The sequence below is a fragment of the Miniopterus schreibersii genome, assembly GCF_964146895.1.
Source record: "Miniopterus schreibersii genome assembly, chromosome: X".
NCBI lineage: Eukaryota > Metazoa > Chordata > Mammalia > Chiroptera > Miniopteridae > Miniopterus > Miniopterus schreibersii.
In genome coordinates, this window is record NC_138104.1 from 6,869,375 (window position 1) to 6,891,646 (window position 22,272).

The window sequence follows — 22,272 nt, forward strand, 5'->3', positions numbered from 1 at the left end:
TTTATACATAGAGGCAGCTTGTTCACTCTCCTTTCAATATTTTTGAGGACCATTCTCCATATAGTTGACTTTCCACCCTAAGAGAGTTAGGAGTTAGGTGAAACAAGAGCAATCAATCCCCTTGTGTCAGACCTTCAGGGAGCCTCCCAGACAGGTTCAAACAAACATAATTCCTTGGGAATAAGGTCTGCCCTCCTCCCTCCAGAACCAGGAACCCACACTTGGAGTACAGGCTGCCATCTTCCACTTCTATGCCAGGGAGTGGAAAGGACAAGAATACCTTAAAATGCCACAAAACTCTATCATGTTTCACTGGCTTTTCTCCTGATTCAGGATTCGCTTGGTTGCTATGAACTTTTGACTATCTTTCAGAGGTCCAGTAAACTTGATGCTGACAGTTCCTCCCACCCAGTGTTTTTAGTGTTTCTGGAGAGTGATTGACCTCCAGAGTCCCCTACTCCACCATCTTCACCAACATCATTCAGTTCTGTGAGTGATATTTTGAAGTCTGAATTCTTATGTTAACACCTTAATTGAATCGTGTGCACTTTTTTCTGAAAGAAGTAACAAATCACAAGAAAGACAAAACTAGAAATTTCTCTAGCATTAATAAACTTGTGAAAATCAATAAAATGATTTATTTCATATATTCAAAGTCAAAATCTCTTTGTAGGCATAATTTTTGCAAATTAATACAAACATAACAATACTGCTCCATATAAACCTTTGTATAAACATTAAAGGAAATATATACATCATTTTTTCCTTTAGTGCTTTCAAAGCACAAAATGTACAAGTCCACCTGAAGGCTTTCTGTCATCACATGCAAGAACAAATGTCAGGGGTTGGAGCAGCCTCAGGTGCACTTCATAATGTCGCTAGACAAAATAGAAGAGAGTTGGAGGTAGATTGTTTGGTGACTCTCCCTGTCCCCCTCCTACAGAGAAATAAGTTACCTGAATAGCAGCTTTCTTACTCTTTGATTCAAACTGTCCTGAATATGTCATGGTTTAAAAGGCACAGCTGGAAATTGTTGAAAACATTGTTCAGCACACACAAGATTACCAGTTGGATTCTGAACATCTATTCTTTCTAAAGGACATAGTAAGAGCACCAAGTAGTACTCCACTTGCAGGTGGGCCCTAGTCACTCTGGAATTGCCCAGATGACTGAACCCTTATCACTTGTGGCAGGGGCAACAGGGTTTACTGAATTTAACCTGCTGCATTAATAGCATAACCTTCCTCAATTGGCAAAAGAAAAAAGAAAACAAATTGATACTTTCAGAGAAAATTCTTAGGGCAAAAGCCAGCTTTTACAGCCAGGGAATCATAACATAAAAAATTTCCACTGCCTTTGCTTAGCTTCTGGAAAGCAATTCCCTTGGCTACAACATTCTAGGAAGCTTCAACAGTATCCTGTTCCATCCTGAAGCACAGAAAACTTGTCCTTTTTTTTCTCCTTGGTCTTTGCATTAACATGATGATCTGCTGTTGATGTGATTAACGCTGTTGAGAAGGTGGTAGGAATCTATTTTTTCTAGTACCTTCTCAAGGTACTGGATTAAGACTCGTCTTTTAAACCTAAAAATAAAGAGAAATGTTATTAACCTTAAAGTACTATGATATGAAATGCACTATGTGGGGTACAATTGGAACTGAAAATAGACATAGAAGAGAAATGTGTACACATATAAAGATAGGGTTTAGCAATACTAACAGTGCCACTTGAGGGCGTAAGCCCACCTCAAACTGTGGTGAGCCTTCAAGGCTCCAAAGAGTTGGATGAATGAGTTGGACTCAGATGATATCTAAATGCCTCTGGAGACAGCTTCAACTACAAGTGAGGACCAGGTTTGAGCAGAGCCTATTTCTCCCCCTGCCCTGCATTGGGCCCCAGTGCTTAAAAAAAACAAGCTCCTCTTCACACCCACCTTGCAGCTTCCTTGATGGTGAATTCAACAAATTGTTTCTTGACCGCAAGAGGTCCTTGCACTCCTTCGAGCAAAATGAAAATTCTTTCATACTCTGAAGATATTAAAACTACTTCAGTATTGTAAAAAATATGAAAGGGAAATACAATTCAATCTTTACACATCCTCAAGTAATTATTCTTTATGGGTGGAAAGTTAGATATAGTTTTTATTTTAAACACTCAAATCAAAACATCTGTGCATATCTGATAAGGAAATGCCTGTAAACACTCAGATGTGGTAGGCTGAACAATGGTCCCCAACACTGTCCATGTCCTAATCCCCAAACCTGTGAATACGTTACCTTATATGGTAAAATGGACTTTATTTTGCAGATGTAATTAGGTTATGGATCTTGAGATGAGGAGATTACCCAGGTTTGTGCACATAGGCACAAATAATCACATATCCTTCTAAAAGGAAGGCAGTCGAGTTAGAATCAGAGAGGAAAGATATAAGGATGGGGGCAGAAGTTAGAGATGAGAGAAAGTACTACCACTGCTGGTTTGAAAGTGCAGGAAGGGGCCATGGTGTAAGGAACACAGGCAGCCTGTAGAAGTTAGAAAAGGCAAGGAAACAAGATTCTCCCCAAACCCTCCAGAAGGAATGCTGGCCTTCCAACACCTCCATGTCAGCCCAGTGGAAATCATCTCAGAATTCCAACTTCCATAACTCTAAGATAATATCATTTCAAGCCACAAAGTTTGTGGTAACACGTTATAGCAGCAAAAGGAAACTATTAGGATAAGAAAGGGGGAAAAAGAGAGAAAGGTATATTGGATCTTTTTGGTTAAAGAGAGTCACTTTAAATTATGTGAAAGCCCAATGCTTCCCCAAAATTCACTTCAAGGGAGAGCTTGAATCTACTCTGAATTATACAATGAGAAGGACCTTCCATTATGTGATTCATACATGTTCTTTCACTACTTACTTCGTCCAAATTTTCGAACTTCCTTCATTAACTGATGTTTTATATCAGCATTTATTCCTTGTGCCATAGCAGGCGTTATTTGCAATGTATTTGACACAGTTCCAAAAGAGATTACTGAGACATTTCGATCATCTGCAGGGACACTGCAGTTTTTGGTTCCTTCAATAAGTGCATTACTTCCAGGTTTGTTAATCAGGCCATCTTTCCTTAGACTAGTAAAGTCATCAGACAGAGAATCCAACTGGTTGGGTGGAACACCATCTCCTGTCATATTCATAAGCTCTGGTGCAGCAGATTTTGACAAGAAGCCATCAGGTGGGATTTGGCCATTTTCCATCTTCTCCTCATGGACATCGTGAATCACAGTAGCATCTGGAAACCAAATTAAGCAGCTGAGCTGTAAGGTCAGTGTGTTATACTAGCTCCACAGGCAAATATCAGTGTTCCTCAGTCCTGAGGAAATTAGTTGTTTCATAAAGCAAGAAGATGTTACCAGATGGAGTTTGAGACCCCTCAAATTGAGGTCAGGAAGATAATACAACTCAACTGCTTTCTTTTCTTCATGGCACTATGAATTCACATGGAAACTAAGTAAGACAGTACAATTAATAAGCATCCTCAGATCTCTGGCAGCTTATGCTTTACAAGCTGAAAAGCAGCAAGTCTCCCTTGATGTCATGATTTCTAAAATTTACCTATAAAATGTCATGCTTGCCTGGCTGGCATGGCTCAGTAGTTGAGCATCGACCTATGAACCAGGAGGTTACGGTTGGATTCCCAGTCAGGGCACATGCCAGAGCTGCAGACTCGATCCCCAGTTGGGGGCATGCAGGAGGCAGCTGATCAATAACCCTCTCTCATTATTGATGTTTCTATCTCTCTCTCCTTCTCCCTTCCTCTCTCTGAAATAAATAAAAACATATTCTTTAAAAATGATCCTCCTTGTCTATGTTTTCTGTCTCAAAAAAAAGTGAATTTATTTCCAAGGCTGACATCCATATTTCCTTTTCTCATCCTTCGATGTGCCAGGCCCCATGCCAGGAGATGGGGCAGAAAAAAGACAGACAGAAACAATCTGTACCCTTCTGGGACTTACATTCTGATGGGGAAGTCAGACAGTAAGGGCACAATGAGCAAATGAAATAACAACAGTTTGAATTTGTGTTAGGGAGAAATAAGCAGGGATGTGACACAGAGCAGAAGGGGGGATTCTCAATGGATAGGGTGGTCGGGCAAGGCCTTCTGAGGACGTGTCCTTTGTGCAGAGCCTGGAGGAGGACAAAGAGTTAGCCCTGTGTACAGACAGAGGAAGCTCCAGGCTTGGTGAGGCCAGTGCAGGGCCCCTAGAGGGTTTCGAGCGAGGACCATAGAGTAAGGGACAGAGGCAGAGAGAGCAAAGAGACAGATAGGACATGTGTTAAGAGAAGATGGCAGGAAGAGGGTAAAGGGGGGGATAAATGGTGATGAAAGGAGACTTGACTTGGGGTGGTGAACACACAATATAATACACAGATGATGTATTATAGAATTTACACCTGAAACCTATATAATTTTTTTAATCTATGTCACCCTAATAAATTCAGTTTTTTAAAAAAAGGACAGCAGGGCCAAGTTCTAAAGATCTTGTAGACTAGAGTTCAGAGTTCAAATTCTGTTGTGAGTGCATAAGGAAGTTGATAATGAGTTTTCAGGATGGACATGGCATGATCTGATTTCCATGTTGACATGATCACTCTGGCTGAAGGGCAGAAATAGGAGAAGATGGGTGGCATGGTAATCAAATAAGAAGCTATTGTTGTAGCTTGGTGACAGACAGATGGTGGCATCACAGACCAAGGGACAGAGAAATGTGGGATGCAGTAATTATATGGGTCATCAAGTTGCCTAGAGTTGCTCATGGATGGAAGTGAGAGAAGAGTAAGAGAGAGATCATGGTGATTCTATGGTTTTTCACCTGAACCGCTGGGTAAATAGTGGCAGAGTGTGCAGGTGCCGGTGCACAACTGCTCATGACAGTGGATTGTGTGTGCCTCTTCCTGACCTAGCTCAGTGACCTCATATTGATAGCATGACATTGACAATGTTGCCATTAGTTACACTGTGGAAATCTGCAAACACTGTGATCCAGGGCTTCTCCACCCTCCCAACTGCTGCACCCATGGAAAGCCGGCTGTCACAGCTTTACCAACACACTGCTGGATGGTGCCCTTAACTGCACTGGGGAAGGCTGCAAGTAGAGCTGTTCCAGAGAAAGCAGAGGTCAGGAGTTCAGTTGAAACAAGCAAAACCTACTGGGTTTTATATGTCTATTAGTCACCTAAGTAGAGATACTGTGTCCACAGTTAAATTTGACTCGAGTTGGGAGCAAGTTGTAGTTTAGAGGTATAAATATCTGAGTTGTTGAAATGTAAATCTTATTTAAAGCCCCAAGACTGCATGGGATCACCTAGAAGAGAGTGCAGTGAAGAGGAGAGGGTCCAGAATTGAGCGTTGAGTCCCTACACTATCCAGAGAAGAGGATGAAAAACAGTCATTATGAAATGAGGCAAAACCCAGGAGTTGGTGGTGTCTGGGAACCCAAGGAAGTTTTCATGGAGGAGGGAGTGAACAACTGTGTCAAATGACGCTTAGAAATAATGGCAATGTGCAGAGACACTGGGGTCCTTGATGAGACCTGTTTCAGTGGAGTGGAGGAGGAAGAGCCAGACTACACTGCATTAAAGCATAAAGAGGAGATGAGGACACCGAGAGCAAGTGCAGGTCCATCTTATTGAACCCATTTGCTCCTGGTGCCTTGGGAACCTGCTTTATCACTCTGCCTTGAGCAGCAACGCCAAATATTTCCACCTCATTATGCCTTGCCCTGGCAAGACAAACGCATATAGCTCTCCATTTCTCCATTTTTTGTTAATTACTATGTACATATGGATCTCTTCCTCCTCATAGAAATTGAGATCCTTGAAACAGGGTCTCTGCTTCCCCTGGGCCCCCTGTACCTACCACACTGATGATTTCTTATTGATTTACTTAATGAATGAAACTGAATACAAAAGAAATACAAAGAAAAATAAAATTGTTTAGTGTCTTAGTCCTCTAGGAGCCATAAGGAAATCACAACCACTACTCTATACCTGTATGTACAAGAGTGGGTTTTATGAGGTTTGGATAAGATGGGAACCACAAGGCTGAGGATGGTCCCTTTCCGCCCACATGGTTAGTTACAGTAGGTGGTGTTTGTGGTTTCCTTGACAGCGGGGACATACTCCGCCTTCTCTTAGATGACATAGGGTTGCTGGGTTCTCCAGGACGTTTCACTTTGTTTTGTGGCCCTGTTACAAACTCATCTGCTTCATCAATCATCATTCCCTAAAAAACATCAATGATTACATTCCATTAAAGACAACAGTGGAAGCACTCTTCATATGCATATACAATCATGTATTACATCATCATTATAGGTCTTAATCATGGGCCAAATATTCATCACCCCCCACACAGACTTTGTTCTCATAAAATGCTACTCAATTTTAATCTGATCTAAGTAAAACAAGGAAGGAAGGAAAATATAAGGTGTTGCCCAAGATCAAGCAAAATACAATCATGATTAACCAGAAAGCTTGAAGAATGAGCAACTCTCAGCAACCAAAATGGGAATAAACACACAGTGACTTTACGAAGAAGTACAAACCATTTAGAATCAACCCTTGCTAAGGGAGATGATCCCTTTTTGTGTGCTCTTGTGCCTCACACTCATCATTAAGAAATACTGATCGTCACCGTACAGAATGCTGCATGCAGATGGTGAAGGGCAGGCAGACAAAAACTGTAATTCCCCTAACAGCAACCTCAGAGATTAAAATATGTCCACTTTGGTGCTGGACAGAGATGAAGGGCTTTTTACTCTTGGGGATGGATAAAAGATAAAAGGTAGCAGTATAGAAGGTTAGCTAAAAGCTGTTCTCATCCAAGGACAGCCAAAGAATATATGCTCCCATCATCTGAATAATATCACAATAAATGACCTTTCCAAAGCATTTTCCAAAGCAAAACAGTACAGAAAGGGGAAAACATATTTGTGAGCATTTACTACATGTCAGGTAATGTTCTAAATGGTACAGATGTACTAACTCAGTCCTCCACAGAGCTCTGTGAGTTAGGTGTGATAATTATTCCTAGTGCTGCAGATGAGGAAACCAAGACACAGAAAGATTCAGAAAAACTACCAATTAATTGAGGATTGGGATCAAGTGGAATACCTTTCAGTCCAGTTTTGTTACAGAAGAGATTATTGCATGTTCTGCACCTTAATGGTCTCCTCCGTGAGTGCAGATATAATCTCCTTTGTCTTCATGCTTAAATGGTCAAGTCAATCTCTCTCTCTTACACACACACACACACACACACACACACACACACACACACACACACACTCCTCATATTGAGATTTCTAGTAGGATAATCCAAATAAAGCAACATCACCTTGTGCTTCATATTTCAAGAGGAGTACTTTGCCACTATCTAGATAGAGCACTAGACATCTGAATAATGAAAACAGAGGAAATAAATGGTGATCTCAATATTAAATGAATTAGTATGTGGAAATGGGAATGAATACAGACTCTGCAGCTGGAAAGGTATGGCTTTAAATCCTGGCTCTTATCAGCTGTTTCACTTAGGGTAAACCATTTTACCACCATAAACTTTGACTTCTTATTAAAGGACAGACAGTAATATTCATCTGCAGAATGGTTGTAAACATTAAATGTGATCATTTCAAACATCAGCCCCTACTAGGTACTCAATAAATGTCATCTATTATTTTTTTCAACCAAAACAATCTTGCATCAGGAGGCTCCCACTTTCCATTCACAAAGAACCCTGGTGTCATATTTTATCTTTTAAATTAACAGGAGAATTTCTGATTTATATTCACCTTGCCCAGAAGAAATGAATTATAGCAAGAAAAGCACAATTTAGGCAGACATAGAAATAGTTATCTTACCTTCTTATCTTGTTTAAATGGATTGCCAAAAGTATGCAGTCTTTTGGGTTGATCTGGATCAATCTCTCGAAGTGGAGAAGGCAATGTCTTTAGATATTCCTGATAGTTGCCCATTTGTGCAACTGGAACACTATGAAGGGAATCTGCAGAATCACCATAAAAGAAACATGCTATATAGCTTAACCTTTATCGGACGAAAGGGAACTTTAGTTCCCGGCAAAATGTAATTTAAATTGTAAATGTAATTTTTATATTTTTTAACATCAGTAACATATGTTAAAAGATAACTTTAATAATAAACAATACATTTTCTTTATAAATGTTTTTACTTTTCATAAATAACTCAAAGAATAGATAAGATAGAGGCAAAAAAGTAAATGCCTGCAGAGCTGAATTTAAATGCCCAAAAAAGCTCTGGCCGGGAGACCCCACTACGGGAATTTAAATGCCGTCTTTTAAAGGTTAAGGGTATCATCCTTTGGAGAGGACATGATCATAGTATCCTTAGTACTATGTATGTTGACATCTGATAGTTTAAAAGCTTGAATCCAGCATTCTAGGTTCTAAAATCATCTCTCTTCATCCCACTCATTACCACTCTACCATCACTACTGCCTAGAAGCTCAAATCACTAGTTCAAGAACAACTCCTTTACCCTTCAAACCAGGTTTGGCAATGGGCTGACATTTCTTATACCACCATCTCAACTCAAAACACCATATTTGCTCTGTGTTTCAAAGAGCTTAGGCTCCATGATTTTCTCTTAACATCCAGAGAACCTTGGTTTGTCAGTCTCACCCTCTTGGAGAATTTGATTACATCTATAGGCTCTCTTCATAGAAAAGTCCTGCCCTCCCCACAAAACTTAGTATATGATTTCAGGAGGTTGGCCAGGCTAAGATTTATGCATTTAAATGGAAAATTGGAGGAGGGGGCAGGAAGAGATTAACCAACGAACTTATATGCATATATGCATAACCCCATGGACACAGACAATAGTATGGTGAAGGCCTGGCGGTGAGGTGGATGCAGGGTGGAGGGGGTCAATGGGGGGAAAAAGGGGACATCTATAATACTTTCAATAATAAAGATAAATAAATAAATAAATAAATAAATAAATAAATAAATAAATAAATAAATGGAAAAGTGACACTCTCTAAAATGAATAAAAGGCAGTATAGAGGAATTGTACTCTGTTGCCAATTATCCTGGACACTATCTGGCTCATTCTTTTCATGTAACTGAGGAATTATGGATTAAATTCATCACAGTAGGCTGTGATATAGCTTTGGAACATGCAATTTCTGAAATCCAACAGACTGAGGTTCTGTCACTTTCCAACTCACTAACCCTGTGCTAACTACTAAAATCCTGACTCTCAGTTCTCATATCCATAAAATGGGCATCAAATATGATCTATCTCATGGAGTTATTTTGAGGCTTGTAGAAGCTAAATCATGGAGTGTAATACATGCACTGATTAATGTATACTTTTCCTTAAACCTGAGAACAATCAACTTGTGCCTGGATAGATATAGGGATTTAGTGAAAATATGGATTCTAGACATTACAAAAATAACCTACCCAAACCTTCATTTACATCGGGCTTGACATTTTCCTAATCAACAAAAATGACTTTTGTGTTCACTTACCTTCATCTTGTCCAACAATGAACTTGTGTGTTTTCAGCAGATTGGACCTCATTCTAGTTAACTGGTCTAAAAGACCTCTACGTGAAATATCATAAGCATTTCTGTATGTCTGAGGTTTCAAATCCTATTTGAAATGAAACAAATAACTTCAGTTACTCTTGAGGTTTTTAATATAGAAATACAATTCTTAACCCTCTTAAAATCATGGTAAAGGACTAAGCATTCACTAAAATTGACTACCATAAAATTTTCCCAGTGGAAAATCTATACTCGCTGGCCTTGTTCTGAATTCTAATACTCCCACAAAGCATTCAAAGCCACTGGGAATATTATTTTTGAAGTGTGTAATTTAAAACACCAAAGCCTGAGATTCATGCCTGTGGCACCATGGAGGTGAACCACTGGGATTTCCTTCCAGGAAGCAATGGCTGATCCTGAAGGGAGTGTAGTTAGCTGAGCTTAAGGATCTGCTGCAGCATTTGAGCTGAGGCCATGCTCTTCCCAGGCTGCCCCCCACCAGTCACTGAGAATGGTGGGAGGTATTAGGCCCTGGCCAGTTTGCCCAATGTGGGCCTCTTCTATGGCAAATCTTGGTGCCAGAGGTCCGTGTTGGGCTGGCCAAGAGTTTCTCCCAGCTACACCAGTGTCTGAGGCTCTTCATAACCATTCCTCCTTCCTTTTCCCCTCTTGTCACAGGTGCTAGGTCAGCAGTGTAATCTGAAGGCTCTCTGTGCTTACTCCTGTTCCCTCTCCCCTGTATCTTTCACAGACATTACCCCCTAAACATATCTTGTACATTTAATTCCATATTGGCGTCTGCTGGCAGGATAATGTCTAAACTGGTCCATCAATAACTATAAGGTCCAAGATGGGATTGTAATTATTATGAAACTAAAGTAATATGGAAGACACAAGTGTATCAAATAAGTTCAAACAAACAAACTATTTATGTAACTTACTTTGTTTAAAAGCCCTACTTGAAAGCCAGCAAATTCTTTGGTATTCAATTCTGTCAGCCTTGGTGAAGTTTCCCCTATGATTTCTTTCAATAGTTTTCTAAAATTTTTACTGTGAGTCAAAGACACACCACCTCCAGAATGATTTTTCACTTTGATTCCAATTTCTTGGGGAAGTTTCTTCCCCACTGATGCTAGAATTCGTTCTGACTCTAGTTTGGTCTAAAATGAAAGTACATAGTATGTTATTAAAAGATTTATATTCTCACTGTCATTTTTACTACTTAAGAAAGATAATACTTTAAGAACCCCACAGAACAATTTTCAATTGCAAATCACAGAAAAACGGGTAATTAAACATTTTCCTGTGCTTCTCTGTACTACCACAGCAAACAGAGGGGGGGGCTAGAAGACAAATAACAATACATTTTTTATCTTGTCTCAAAATTATGATTGAATCATGGAGGGAATGGAAACCATGGGTAAGAATTACATTCATAGACATTTAAAATTGCATTTTGTTACTAAAAAATCGAGTCTACATATTCATTTTGGGCTCTGTATTTATAAATGTAAACTAGTGCTAAAATTCAGATTACATAGATTGGTATTATATCTGAAAAAAATCCAACTGTTTAGTTCTAAAATTGAACCATCCAAAAATTTAATGCCTAATTTAATAAATATTACCAAGTAAATAATTTGTAATATGTGCTCAATGTTTCTTACAACAACAACAAAAAAATCCTCCTGCTAAATACCATAGCGATAAATAGTGCTTGAAAGTGCATTGTGACAATATATTGGGCATATGTTGTGATTTACATACATTTGAGATAGTTCAAAAATTGTTGGTGGCATAGTTACTAATGAGTAATTAGAGCTATTTTAAATTAGTAATGATCTTTTATTTTTCTGTAAAAGATGGAATTCCACCAATGTCCAGTAAGCTCAAAATAATTTTGAATTTTTTGTGGTTTGATTACAGATATTCATTAATTTTTCCTAATTATTGGAATTAAGTATGTTAATTTTTTAAAACAAATTAACTCAAGAAATAAGGGATAAGAGCAAATGAAGGGTCTGTTTCATAAATGGTCCTGAAATCTCATGTATAAAACTATACAAGCAATGTGTCCCAGAAGACCCCAGAACTTCCATGAGTTTCAACTCTGTTCACTATTCTTCCTTGTGGCCACACCCTGCTGACACAGCCTTAAAGGCCTAAGGTAAACATCAAATAAAAATATATAACTCAATAGAACAATAAATAAATAATAACAACAACAACAAAAAAACATTAACAACAAAAACATATCAGCAGAGAGGAAAAGGGGTTAAGGGGACACCTAATAGACCAGATATCTGGGTTTGCCCTTCCTTTCTTTGTATTTATGAGCACACTGGACTGGTGGGAGCTGGTTAACTCCAGAGCATACTTAAGTTTTTGCCAGTTCCCTGTAAGGTGTGTCAGCATCCCAAATTGTGGAGGCATTTTGGGTCTTGAGTGAAATCTGCCACTTTTTTGCTTACTACCCTTTTTAAAGGTCCAATTTCCAAACATGTGGAACTTGAAGCATTATAGTCCCTGCAAATGCTACTACTATTCTCTCCCTGGGATTACATTTGTGCATAAGTAAAGCTGCTGCATGAATGTCATAAAACATAACACATTTGTATGTCAGTAAAGCTCTAACTCAGTAGTTCTCAAACATTTCCATCCTGCAAGAATGGGCTAGGTAGAGGTGAGAGGTATGATAAGTAAGGGTGAGTGGAGTATGAGGTACTAATAGAGAGGGGCAGGCAAGGGACAAGGTGAATAATGGTAAATGAGGTGTGGGTATAAAGTAACAGATGGAGGGCAAGAAGAGAGAAGATTGAACTCCGCTCTTCAGGTCCCCTTGAAGCCTACCACCCTCTAGTGTGAGGAACACTGGTTTCATCTCCCCCTCTCCAAGAAAAAGCATATGAATATTTATTGCTAAAAAACAAATTTCAGGCAAGTAATTTAATCACACCATGCCTCAATATGCTGACCTAAAAAGGGGGATGCAATACCCCAATGTGATTTGAGAAGGAACTAGGTTGAAGATAGACAAAATGTGACCCATGAAATAATTCTATTAAGTTTCTGTCCCTCTTAGGCCGTAAAATATCAACCAGCTTGTGGGTAGGACAAACTGGCAAGCAAAAGGAGAAATGGCACAGCATCAGATGATACTGACAGACCCTTAACTGAAGTTTAATGGTGAAGCTAGAAGCCATAGAGAATCACATTAGTACTAATCCATAAAGTGTAGAAATATATACACATTTAATTGGAAAAATTACAATTACACTAGAGAATAAGGAAATGCACTTCTGAGGGCAAAGGATTTTTGTTTGTTTGTTTTTTACCAATACTACCTGTTGGCTGAGTTTTTTAAGGTAAGAGATAACACTGTAACTAAGTCCACAATCTAAATTATCTGATATCAGATTTGGAGCTCCCATCATCCTTAGTGCTTTCTTTAATGGCTATAAGGAAACAAAATACACAACAGTAAGAATAGAATAAATCTTAAAATACTCAAAGTTCAGTTATAAGGGGCAAAGGGACATGATTCATTTCTTAGAAGTCAAGGTGCTGCACATAAAACCAAACATGGAACATTAAAAAGTGGCAATGAAAATAGCAGAGAAGTAAGGAGCAGAAAGTAAAAAAAAATCAGAAGAGAGTGGGGTAAGAAGAGCAAGTAACAAATTCAAACAGGTAAATTGCTTTTGGTCTTAATTCCCAAGTCATAAAATTAGTTCATATTGCAATTTATTGTGCACCCCATTCCTGCCATGGTAAATAATAACACACCCCAATTTCTCTTCCCAGGGACACCAGACATCATGGCTCTGCCTTTTCACCTCTAGAAACTTGATTTAAAATTTACCACATCCACCTCTGAAATGATTTTGATAAATCTTGATTTAGATTATGTGACCAGTTTAAAATCATCACAAATATGTTTCTCCAATTGTAAAAATCCAAATGAGGCCAAGTAATTTATTACTCTTTTTGGATCCCTCCCCCCGCCGCATTAGTGCCTCTGCTTCGTGCTGTGTCTAGGACACATTTAATAGTCTATAAGTAAATATAATGTCTTCAGAATTTTTTTCAGAGGGAAACTCCATATTGAGAACTTCTAGAGTTAAAAAGGGAGGTTGATATAGTACATGAATCCAGATCTAGTCTTCTTAAATTCCAAAATTACGATTTCATAAGGTTAATTTTAATAAGAGAAATACAGATGTGCTTTATAAAAATAACCATGGCAGTTAAAGGAAATAAAATAAAACAGTTCTTTTTGTGCCACTATGACATCTCCAAGCTCTTACACATAATTTGAGAAAACAATGGTGACACAAATATTTATAAATTAAAAAAACTATCTCATTTCAGGGGTAAAGTTTTTGGTTCATTGACATTTCTTGTGACAAGAATCATCACTGATAGAGTTAATACATATATACACATAAATACATACTAATAAGTAATATGGAGGCAGAGTTTTTAAGTAGCTGTCAAAAGCCTGTCGCCACTTCAGATTTGGCTTAAGCTTGTGAACTTTAAACAAGTCATCTGTAAGAGAAAATCAAACCAAATATTATATTATTTCAGTCTCAAATACCAAGATCTAAATCAAGCAGCCCACATCTATTATATCATTTCCTAGAAATCTCAAGTTTTAATTACATTAGATGAAACTTTCATTAGAGTTTATTTGATTGTTGTTGTTTGTTTGTGTTTTTTTTTTTTTGGTACTATTTCCCAAAATTATATATAGTATTTTTCTAGAAAATGAAGTAAAATCTCAAGTTACATATTTCTCTTTTGCCTGTGAAGCTACATAAAATATAATATTGCAACACTAACTCTGATCCATGTGAAATATTTTTTTGACCTTTTACATATTGGTAACTCTACTGTCTTAATTTCCACCTGTCAGGGAATCCATGGTCACTGGTTGATGGAATATTCCCTTTATTTAAATAGAGGATGTGAAAAACAACAGCAACAAACTTAACTCATAGATATAGAAAACAGATTGGTGGTTGCCAGAGGTGGGCTTGGGGTGGGGGTGGGTGGGTGAAATGACTGAAGGTGGTCAAATAGTACAAACTCCCAGTTATAAATAAGTCATGCAGATGTTAGGTTCAGCACAGTGACTATAGTTAATAATACTGTATTGCATATCTGAAAGTTGGTAAGAGAGTAGATCTTAGAAGTTCTCATCACAAGAAAAAAATTTGTAACTATGTAGGATGATAGATATTAACTAAACTTCTAGTGGTGGTCATTTCACAACATATACAAATATTGAATCATTATGTTGTACACCTGAAACTAATATAATGTTATATATCAAATATATTTCAATAATAAAAAATAGTGTTATACTTTTTGCTGAAAGGCCAAGGTAATGGACTTTACAAAGTATATGAGAACAAAAGCTAAGCCTCTAATTTCTAGGTAATGATGGCAAGCTCAAATTATGTTTTGGATTCTCCACAATCAGCATATACATTGTTAGTCATATTTTCCCCCTCTTTATTTCTTTGATTTCAGTAGTCAGGCATTTTAAGCCAAACTTTGAGCCTCTCAAGTGTTAGTTAACAATTGGGTGCCAGATGGGAGAGGGATGGAGGAATGGGTGAAAAGGGTGAAGGGAATAGGAAGTACAAATTGGTAGTTAAAAAATAGTCCTGGGGATGTAAAGTACAGCATAGGTAATATAGTCAATAATACTCTAATAACTATGTATGGTGCCAGATGGGTGCTGGATTTATCGGAATGATCACTTACTAAGTTATATAATGTCTATTCATTGGGGTGTACACCTGAAACTAATATAATATTGTATGTCAATTGTAATTGAAAAATAAAAAAATTATTTAAAAAAATTGGGTGATGGCACTAGTAAAAGCAAGTAGAGATGTTAGGTTGGTTTAAATTCTGCACAATTAAATATGTTTCTTTAATACCATGTACATTGACACAACTAAAGATATTTTGGTTAAATAAGCTGATATCCCTATGGTTTCACACTTAACCTTAATTATTTTAATAATCTAAATGCATTACATACAGCACACAAAAATTTCTAAAACATCGCATTATTTCCTTCCGAGGATAAGAAAAAATATTTTTTTCTAACATAATTCAAGATTGATATCCCCAGACATCAACATGAGCCTGCCACACTTACTATAAATATGAAAGATAAAAATTCAACCTCTATTTTGTTTCTTCGGGTTTTATTGGCTCTTATCCCAAAACAAATGCTTTTACTTCCAATGACAAGACCATTTCTATGCCATATGTATAATTTCTCTACAAATAGGCTGTTCTTTGAAATTCTGAATTACTTTAGGTAAGAAAAGCAACTATGTATTTTCTTCCTTTTATTGCTACAATAAATTATTCACTCCTGTTGAAACTAATTTAAATGAATTTACACAGTCATAAAATGTAGGGTTTTTGTTCTTTTGGAACAGGGTAGAAAGAACAAAGAAAAAAGATCTGAAGAGACTGCTGACTCATTATAGCATGCAGGTCTTTTAGAGACCATTCATATCTTGAATTGTGTCTTTATGTGAAGTCTGTTGGGAATTAGGCATATTTTGGAAACTAACAAAAATTTAAATACCATAAGACTGGAGAGATATTTGAATGTAAATAGATTAGATAATGAAAGTCAATAATAGTTTTAATATTTCTAACAATGCTGATTGCAATGATTCTGCTCAGGAGCTAATTTAGTCTAATTATTTCTCAGAGGATTTTTTGAAATGGGTGTGAGGAAGAAAGAAAATCTTCCACAGTTGAAATTAAGGGTAGAGATCTGTTAGGGTGACAGTGCTGTGTAGTCACTATCTCTATAGCTCAGAAAATAGTTTCCATGGTATTAAATTTCCATTCACATGGAGTCTCTAAGAGGGTACAGTAAAGATGTCATCAACAATCAGTTGAAAGACAAGAGAGTGCAGAACGAGATTAAAATGATACTGCCAACACTTCAAAAATTACTGACATGTCCTCTTCCAGTTCCTTTCTCCCCATTTCCAGCTTCAAAGAAGAGGAAGATGTGGGTTTGAGTCCAAGATCAGCCACATTCTTAGCTGAGTGAGCTTTGAGAAATTACTTCACCTTTTTGTGCCTCCATTCCATCTACAAAGTCCATTTAATGCTAACTTCCTTCCCACACAAGATTGTTCTGAGAATTAGATTATGTACATGAAAACACCGTATAAAATGAGAAATGGTGCAAGCTGTAAAGCACTGAGTATACATTGATTAGTACACATCAAAGTATCTTCCTTCATTTATTCTCTTTTGCTCCTCCTGGTCTCAACATGGAGTTAAATTTTATTTTTTACACAAGTCCCTAGTTCTTAATTAAAAAAAGAAACCAGGCAAATTGAATGTAGTATATTTTAAAAAAGAAAAGTTGTCCAGCCAGTTGTGGCTCAGCAGTTGAGCGTCGACCTAGGATCCAGGCGATCAGGGTTTGATTCCTGGTCAGGGCACATGCCCGGGTTTCAGGCTTCACCCCAGTAGGGGGCGTGCAGGAGGCAGTCGATCAATGACTCTCTCATCATTGATGTTCCTCTCTCTCTCCCTCTCCTTTCCTCTCTCTGAAATCAATAAAGATATATTTTTTAAAAAAGAAAAAGAAAAGAAAAGTTGCCATAAATTCCTTAATTTCTGTAGTTATTAGTTCTCAGCAACAACAAAAAATTCTTAATTTCCTAATTGAGAGATAGTCTGTTCGCCAACTATTATAATCTGGTTACAGCCCTACTAATGTGATTCTTATGATAGTGCATTGATCCAATTAAGCCTCACTTATCTATCCCAGGTACACTTTAGTGTTTAAATAATTAAACCTTTTACTACTTTTGATGGTAATCTTGAATTGATAAAGAAACAGAGGTCACCTTCTTGGACAGTTATCGTACTGTGCAGTAATACATTGATGTTTCTGGGCGTTATGAAGTGTATGTGACTTAACTTTCGTTTGTACTAAATGCTCTGTCCACTAAAAGTGTGAAACCATCCTGTAACTTCATATTATCTTTAGTATGAAATAGTGCCTTTAAGAGCTACTAAGATAACATAGTTATTAATAATGCTAATAGCATTATTGAGCACTTACTATTCGTCAGGTGAGTTGTAGGCAATTAACTGTATTCATTTAATTCCAACTAAATCCCTTTGAGGTAGGTACTATCGTTATTCTCACTTTATAGATGAAATAACTGAGGCACAGAGAGGTTAAGTATATTATCCAAGGTCACAAAGCTAGCAAACAGCAGAGCCAGTATTCATATCAGGGTAGCTATGCCATACAGTTCATACACTTAAGCACTATGAAAGCTACACAACCCAGAAAATGAAGTAATGGTGGAAATGTAAGAAGTGTCTATTTTAGAACCTCAACATAAAATCCAACTTCGGGATACATGAGTACACCGACCTTCAGCCTCAAAGGGTGTGCGAAAAACCCCACGCTTCTTAGAAGATGCAGATTATAGAAAAGCCTGGAAATAGATATTTGAGGCAAAAGGGCATAACGGGAACTGAGTCAAGGATGGGATGACCTCAAAATGAATATGTGAGGTTAGGGACGGGGGAGAAATCAAAGATGCCTCTGGGGTTTCTGGTTTGGGATATTTGCAAAGGGATCATGATGCTCTAGGCAGGGTTGGATTCTCAGTGTTGTAGGTTAAGAAGGACCAGGAGCAAATGCCACATATGTCTCTCTGGTGTTAGAAGACATTTCAGAGAGAAGGAGAACTTGACATTTAAGGAATAGAGTGATATAGACTAAGAGGTAACCAGGACAGTGTCAGGATTTGACCTTACATAGTACTATGGAGTCTGGGAATGTGGCAACTTAGGCAGAGAAGGTTTGAGGCAAAGGAAGAACTGAATGCTTCCTCTTAACCATTATGCCATGTCCACATCTGACCTCTATTACCTAAGACCATCAAAGACCAATTTTAGAGGGTGGGTCTTGCTATTATAAAAGTGCTATGTATCTCAGTTTCTCATAGAAGACGAGGTACTCTATTTAGGGGCACTTTCATGCAAGAATTTGGAAGACAGGTTGAGTTTAGACCAAAGATGAAATGCTGGAATTCAACCCCTAATAGTTCTAAAGAACTTTTCCACTGCCCTGCGGTAATGAGGCCACCTCCACCCTTATGGTGTCAGTGGAGACCATGTGGGGAGGAGTAACAAAGAATTGTTACTTCTCTCAGCCAGGGAGGTATTCTAGTGAGGCCAAGTGGGGAACCTGGACTTCCCTCCCTCTAGCACTAATGAGGCAGTAACTCAAAATCTCTGCCAGAGGAGTGTGAGAAGAAGCGAGCTAAAACAGAAGGTTTAAATAAAGATCCACACACTCACAATGCTGAAAATGTCCAGGTTTCAATTGAAATTCACTCACCATATCAAGAACCAGGAAGATCTCACAACAAATTCAAAATGACAATCAAGAGACACCAACACCAGCCCTAGGTGGTTTGGCTCAGTGGTTAGAGGGTCGGCCTGCGGACTGAAGGGTCCCGGGTTTGATTCCCGCCAAGGGCACGTAACTTGGTTGCAGGCTTGATCCCTGGGCCCGGTTGGAGCACATGCTAGAGGCAACCAATTGATGTGTCTCTCTCGCATCGATGTTTCTCTATTCTCTCCCTTCCACTCTCAGATGAGGATTAAAATAAAAAAGACACCAACACCAAAATGACAGAGATGTTAAAAATATTCAATAAAAGTTTAAAGAACCCACCATAATAAAAAATATTTCAACAACCAATTATAGACATGCCTGAAACAAATGAAAAAAAAAACAGAAAACCTCAGCAAAGAAATAGAAAGTGAGCCCTGCCCGTTGTGGCTCCATTGGTTGAGCATTGTCCCATGCACTGAAAGGTTGCTGGTTCAATTCCCAGTCAGGGCACATGCCTAGGTTGTGGGTTCAATCCCCAGTCAGGGTACAACAGGGAGCAACCGATCAATGTTTCTTTCCCTTGTCTTCCTCTCTCTCTCAAATAAAATAAAAATATTTAAAAAACAGAAATAGGTCCATGGCTCAGTGGTTGAGCATCAGCTTATGATCAGGAGATCCTGGTTCAATTCCTGGTCATGACACATGCCCGGGTTGTGGGCTTGATCCCCAGTGGGGGGCATGCATGAGGCAGCCGATCAATTACTTTCTCATCATTGATGTTTCTATCTCTTTCTCTCCCTCTCCCTTCCTCTCTCTGAAATCCATAAAGACATATTTTAAAAAAGGTGTGTGTGGGAGGGGGGGGTAAGTAAATCCACAAAATACAGGTTGTTTTTTGTTGGTAGTCTTATTAATCTCAAAGACATAACTTATATTTATATCAGTGACAATCACCTTTTAATAATTCTTTTTTTCTTTTTTCTTTTTAATGTGTCTTTATTGATTTCAGAGAGAGGAAAGGAGAGGGAGAGAGAGATAGAAACATCAATGATGAGAGAGAGTCATTGATCGGCGACCTCCTGCATGCCCCCGACTGGGGATCGAGCTTGAAACCCAGGCATGTGCCCTGACCAGGAATCAAACCCCGATCGCCTGGATCCTAGATCGATGCTCAACAACTGAGCCACGCCTGACCAGGCAATCACCTTTTAAAGGATACTTTTAGATTAGACTAAGAAATAAAGTAGATAGGCTATACAGAACAATCAAGCTAATGTATTTATGATCACCCATTCTTAACCTTAACTTGCAACATTTGAAAGAATTGCCTTTTCAGTACATTTAATATATATAGTACTTATAGCACTAAAAATCTTACGCTTCTTTCAATAATTTTTATTTTTCAATAATAGGTGACATACCATATTATATTAGTTTCAGGTGTACAAAATAATTAGACATTTATAATATAACTTATGAAATGATCACCCAGATAAGTCTAGTACCCATCTCACACCATACATAGCTATTACAATATTATTGACTATATTCTCTATGCTGTACTTTACTTCCTCATGACAGTTTTTATAACTGGCAATTTGCACAACTTAATCCCTTCCCCCTTTTCACCCATCCCCCTAACCCACTCCTATCTGTCAACCATAAAAAGGAAAAATAAATAAATAAGTAAAAATAAAAAGTTCTCTACATCTATGAGTTTGCTTTTGGTTTGTTCATTTATTTTGTTCATTAAATTCCACATATACATGAAATCATATGGTATTTGTCTATTTCTGTCTGACTTATTTCACTTACCATAATAAAAAACATTATGCTTTTAATGACTATTAGAATTCAGTAAAGGCTTGGTTCTTTTGGCAAAAGTTAAGAGGCTCCACCAAATAAAAATGTTCACAACTTTACAACTAGAAGGATACCATGTGGTATTATATTACTCTAAAACAGATGTGGCTCTTTAAATGAAGAAAAAGTCTCTACACATGTTTTCAGTGATACCTGAGTAATAGCTTCTGGAGTTGTTCCTTTTAGAATATTGCCATGGAAACCACAGCTTCTATAACTACAGTTATTGCAGAATTTACTCTTGTACTGATTGCCATAACTTGCTACTGTGCCTAAAACAGATGCCTCAAGAGCATTGAATATTCTTTTGTGGAGGGATTAGTGTGAGCCAATACTCCCCATTGAAGCTGTATTTTCTGAAGAAAAGGATCATATTTTTGTAGTATTAAACCCAATCAATGGTTTTGGGTTTTTTGGCTCAAACAAGTCTATGAAAAAGGCAAGTGCACTTAAAACTGGGGGTTGGCGCCCGACTGGCATGGCTCAGTGGTTGAGTGTTGACCTATGATCCAGGAGATGGTGGTTCGATTCCGGGTCAGGGCACATGCCTGGGTTGTGTGTTTGATCTCCAGTAGGGGGTGTGCAGGAGGCAGCCTATCAGTGACTCTCATCATTGGTGTTCCTATCTCTCTCTCCCTCCCCTTCCTCTCTATGAAATCAATAAAACACATTTTAAAAATGCACACAAAAAACTGGGAGTTGGAGTGGAGGGGTGGCAGCATTGGACCTTGCAACCTGAAGAACAGCGTAAGAATCACATACCAGAATTTAAATGCCTCTCCTATTTGATGTAAAAACAACAAAAAGAAGACCAAACAGAGAACAGTATGCAAATTTTATCCTTTCAAATCAGTTTTTAGATTTTTATATACCCAGATATTAATTACTCTTTGACTAGATTTAAGGTGCTTAGACCATCATGTATTTTTGGTTGTATTTTAAAGATGACTAAATAGGACATACTCTACTTACCTAAAAGAGGGAGTAAAACTGGGTAGTTGTAGGGCATCACAAAGAGGTTTACACAAGTTAAGGTTGTACTGGCTTTTAAATAACCAAATGGATATCCAAGTTCATTGTATTTTCCACTGCTAGTAACAAATACCTGAGAATAACGTGAAGTAATATACAGTTATGACAATGAGGGTTTTATGTAAAAGCAAACTCACAGCAATATTCCATAGCCATACCTATGGCACAATTTAATTGTAATTTAAAAATGGAAATAGTGCTTTTGGCCTATGGTTATGTCAAATATATCATACTAAATAAGAATGTTCAGATTGCAATTCTTTTGTAACTTGTATTAAGAAATGAAACTGTACTATGCAATAACCATTCAGAGTTTGCAGTCTACATCAACAATGCCCGAATATTTACTTGGCTAGCACAATGGAAAATATGGCTGAA

General features: G+C 37.8%; 1 protein-coding gene across 4 annotated transcripts in view; it reads right to left on the minus strand.

Annotated features, from left to right (window-relative positions):
- Positions 1-623: 623 nt before the first annotated feature.
- The window catches only part of LOC308551292 (integrator complex subunit 6-like), a 52,018-nt gene continuing 30,369 nt past the window's right edge, over positions 624-22,272 (minus strand). For 2 of the 4 annotated variants that reach the window (XM_081125755.1, XM_081125758.1), the window contains 10 exons: positions 21,835-21,967; positions 14,032-14,126; positions 12,920-13,030; positions 10,517-10,735; positions 9,558-9,681; positions 7,906-8,048; positions 6,035-6,269; positions 2,904-3,275; positions 1,934-2,027; positions 624-1,583 (listed from right to left, as the gene is read on the minus strand). In XM_081125755.1, the coding sequence (XP_080981881.1) occupies positions 1,475-1,583; positions 1,934-2,027; positions 2,904-3,275; positions 6,035-6,269; positions 7,906-8,048; positions 9,558-9,681; positions 10,517-10,735; positions 12,920-13,030; positions 14,032-14,126; positions 21,835-21,967 (1,635 nt within the window). In that variant the 3' untranslated portion in view covers positions 624-1,474. The remainder of the gene's footprint in view (positions 1,584-1,933; positions 2,028-2,903; positions 3,276-6,034; positions 6,270-7,905; positions 8,049-9,557; positions 9,682-10,516; positions 10,736-12,919; positions 13,031-14,031; positions 14,127-21,834; positions 21,968-22,272) is intronic. The other 2 variants (XM_081125757.1, XM_081125756.1) reach the window with 2 other exon arrangements.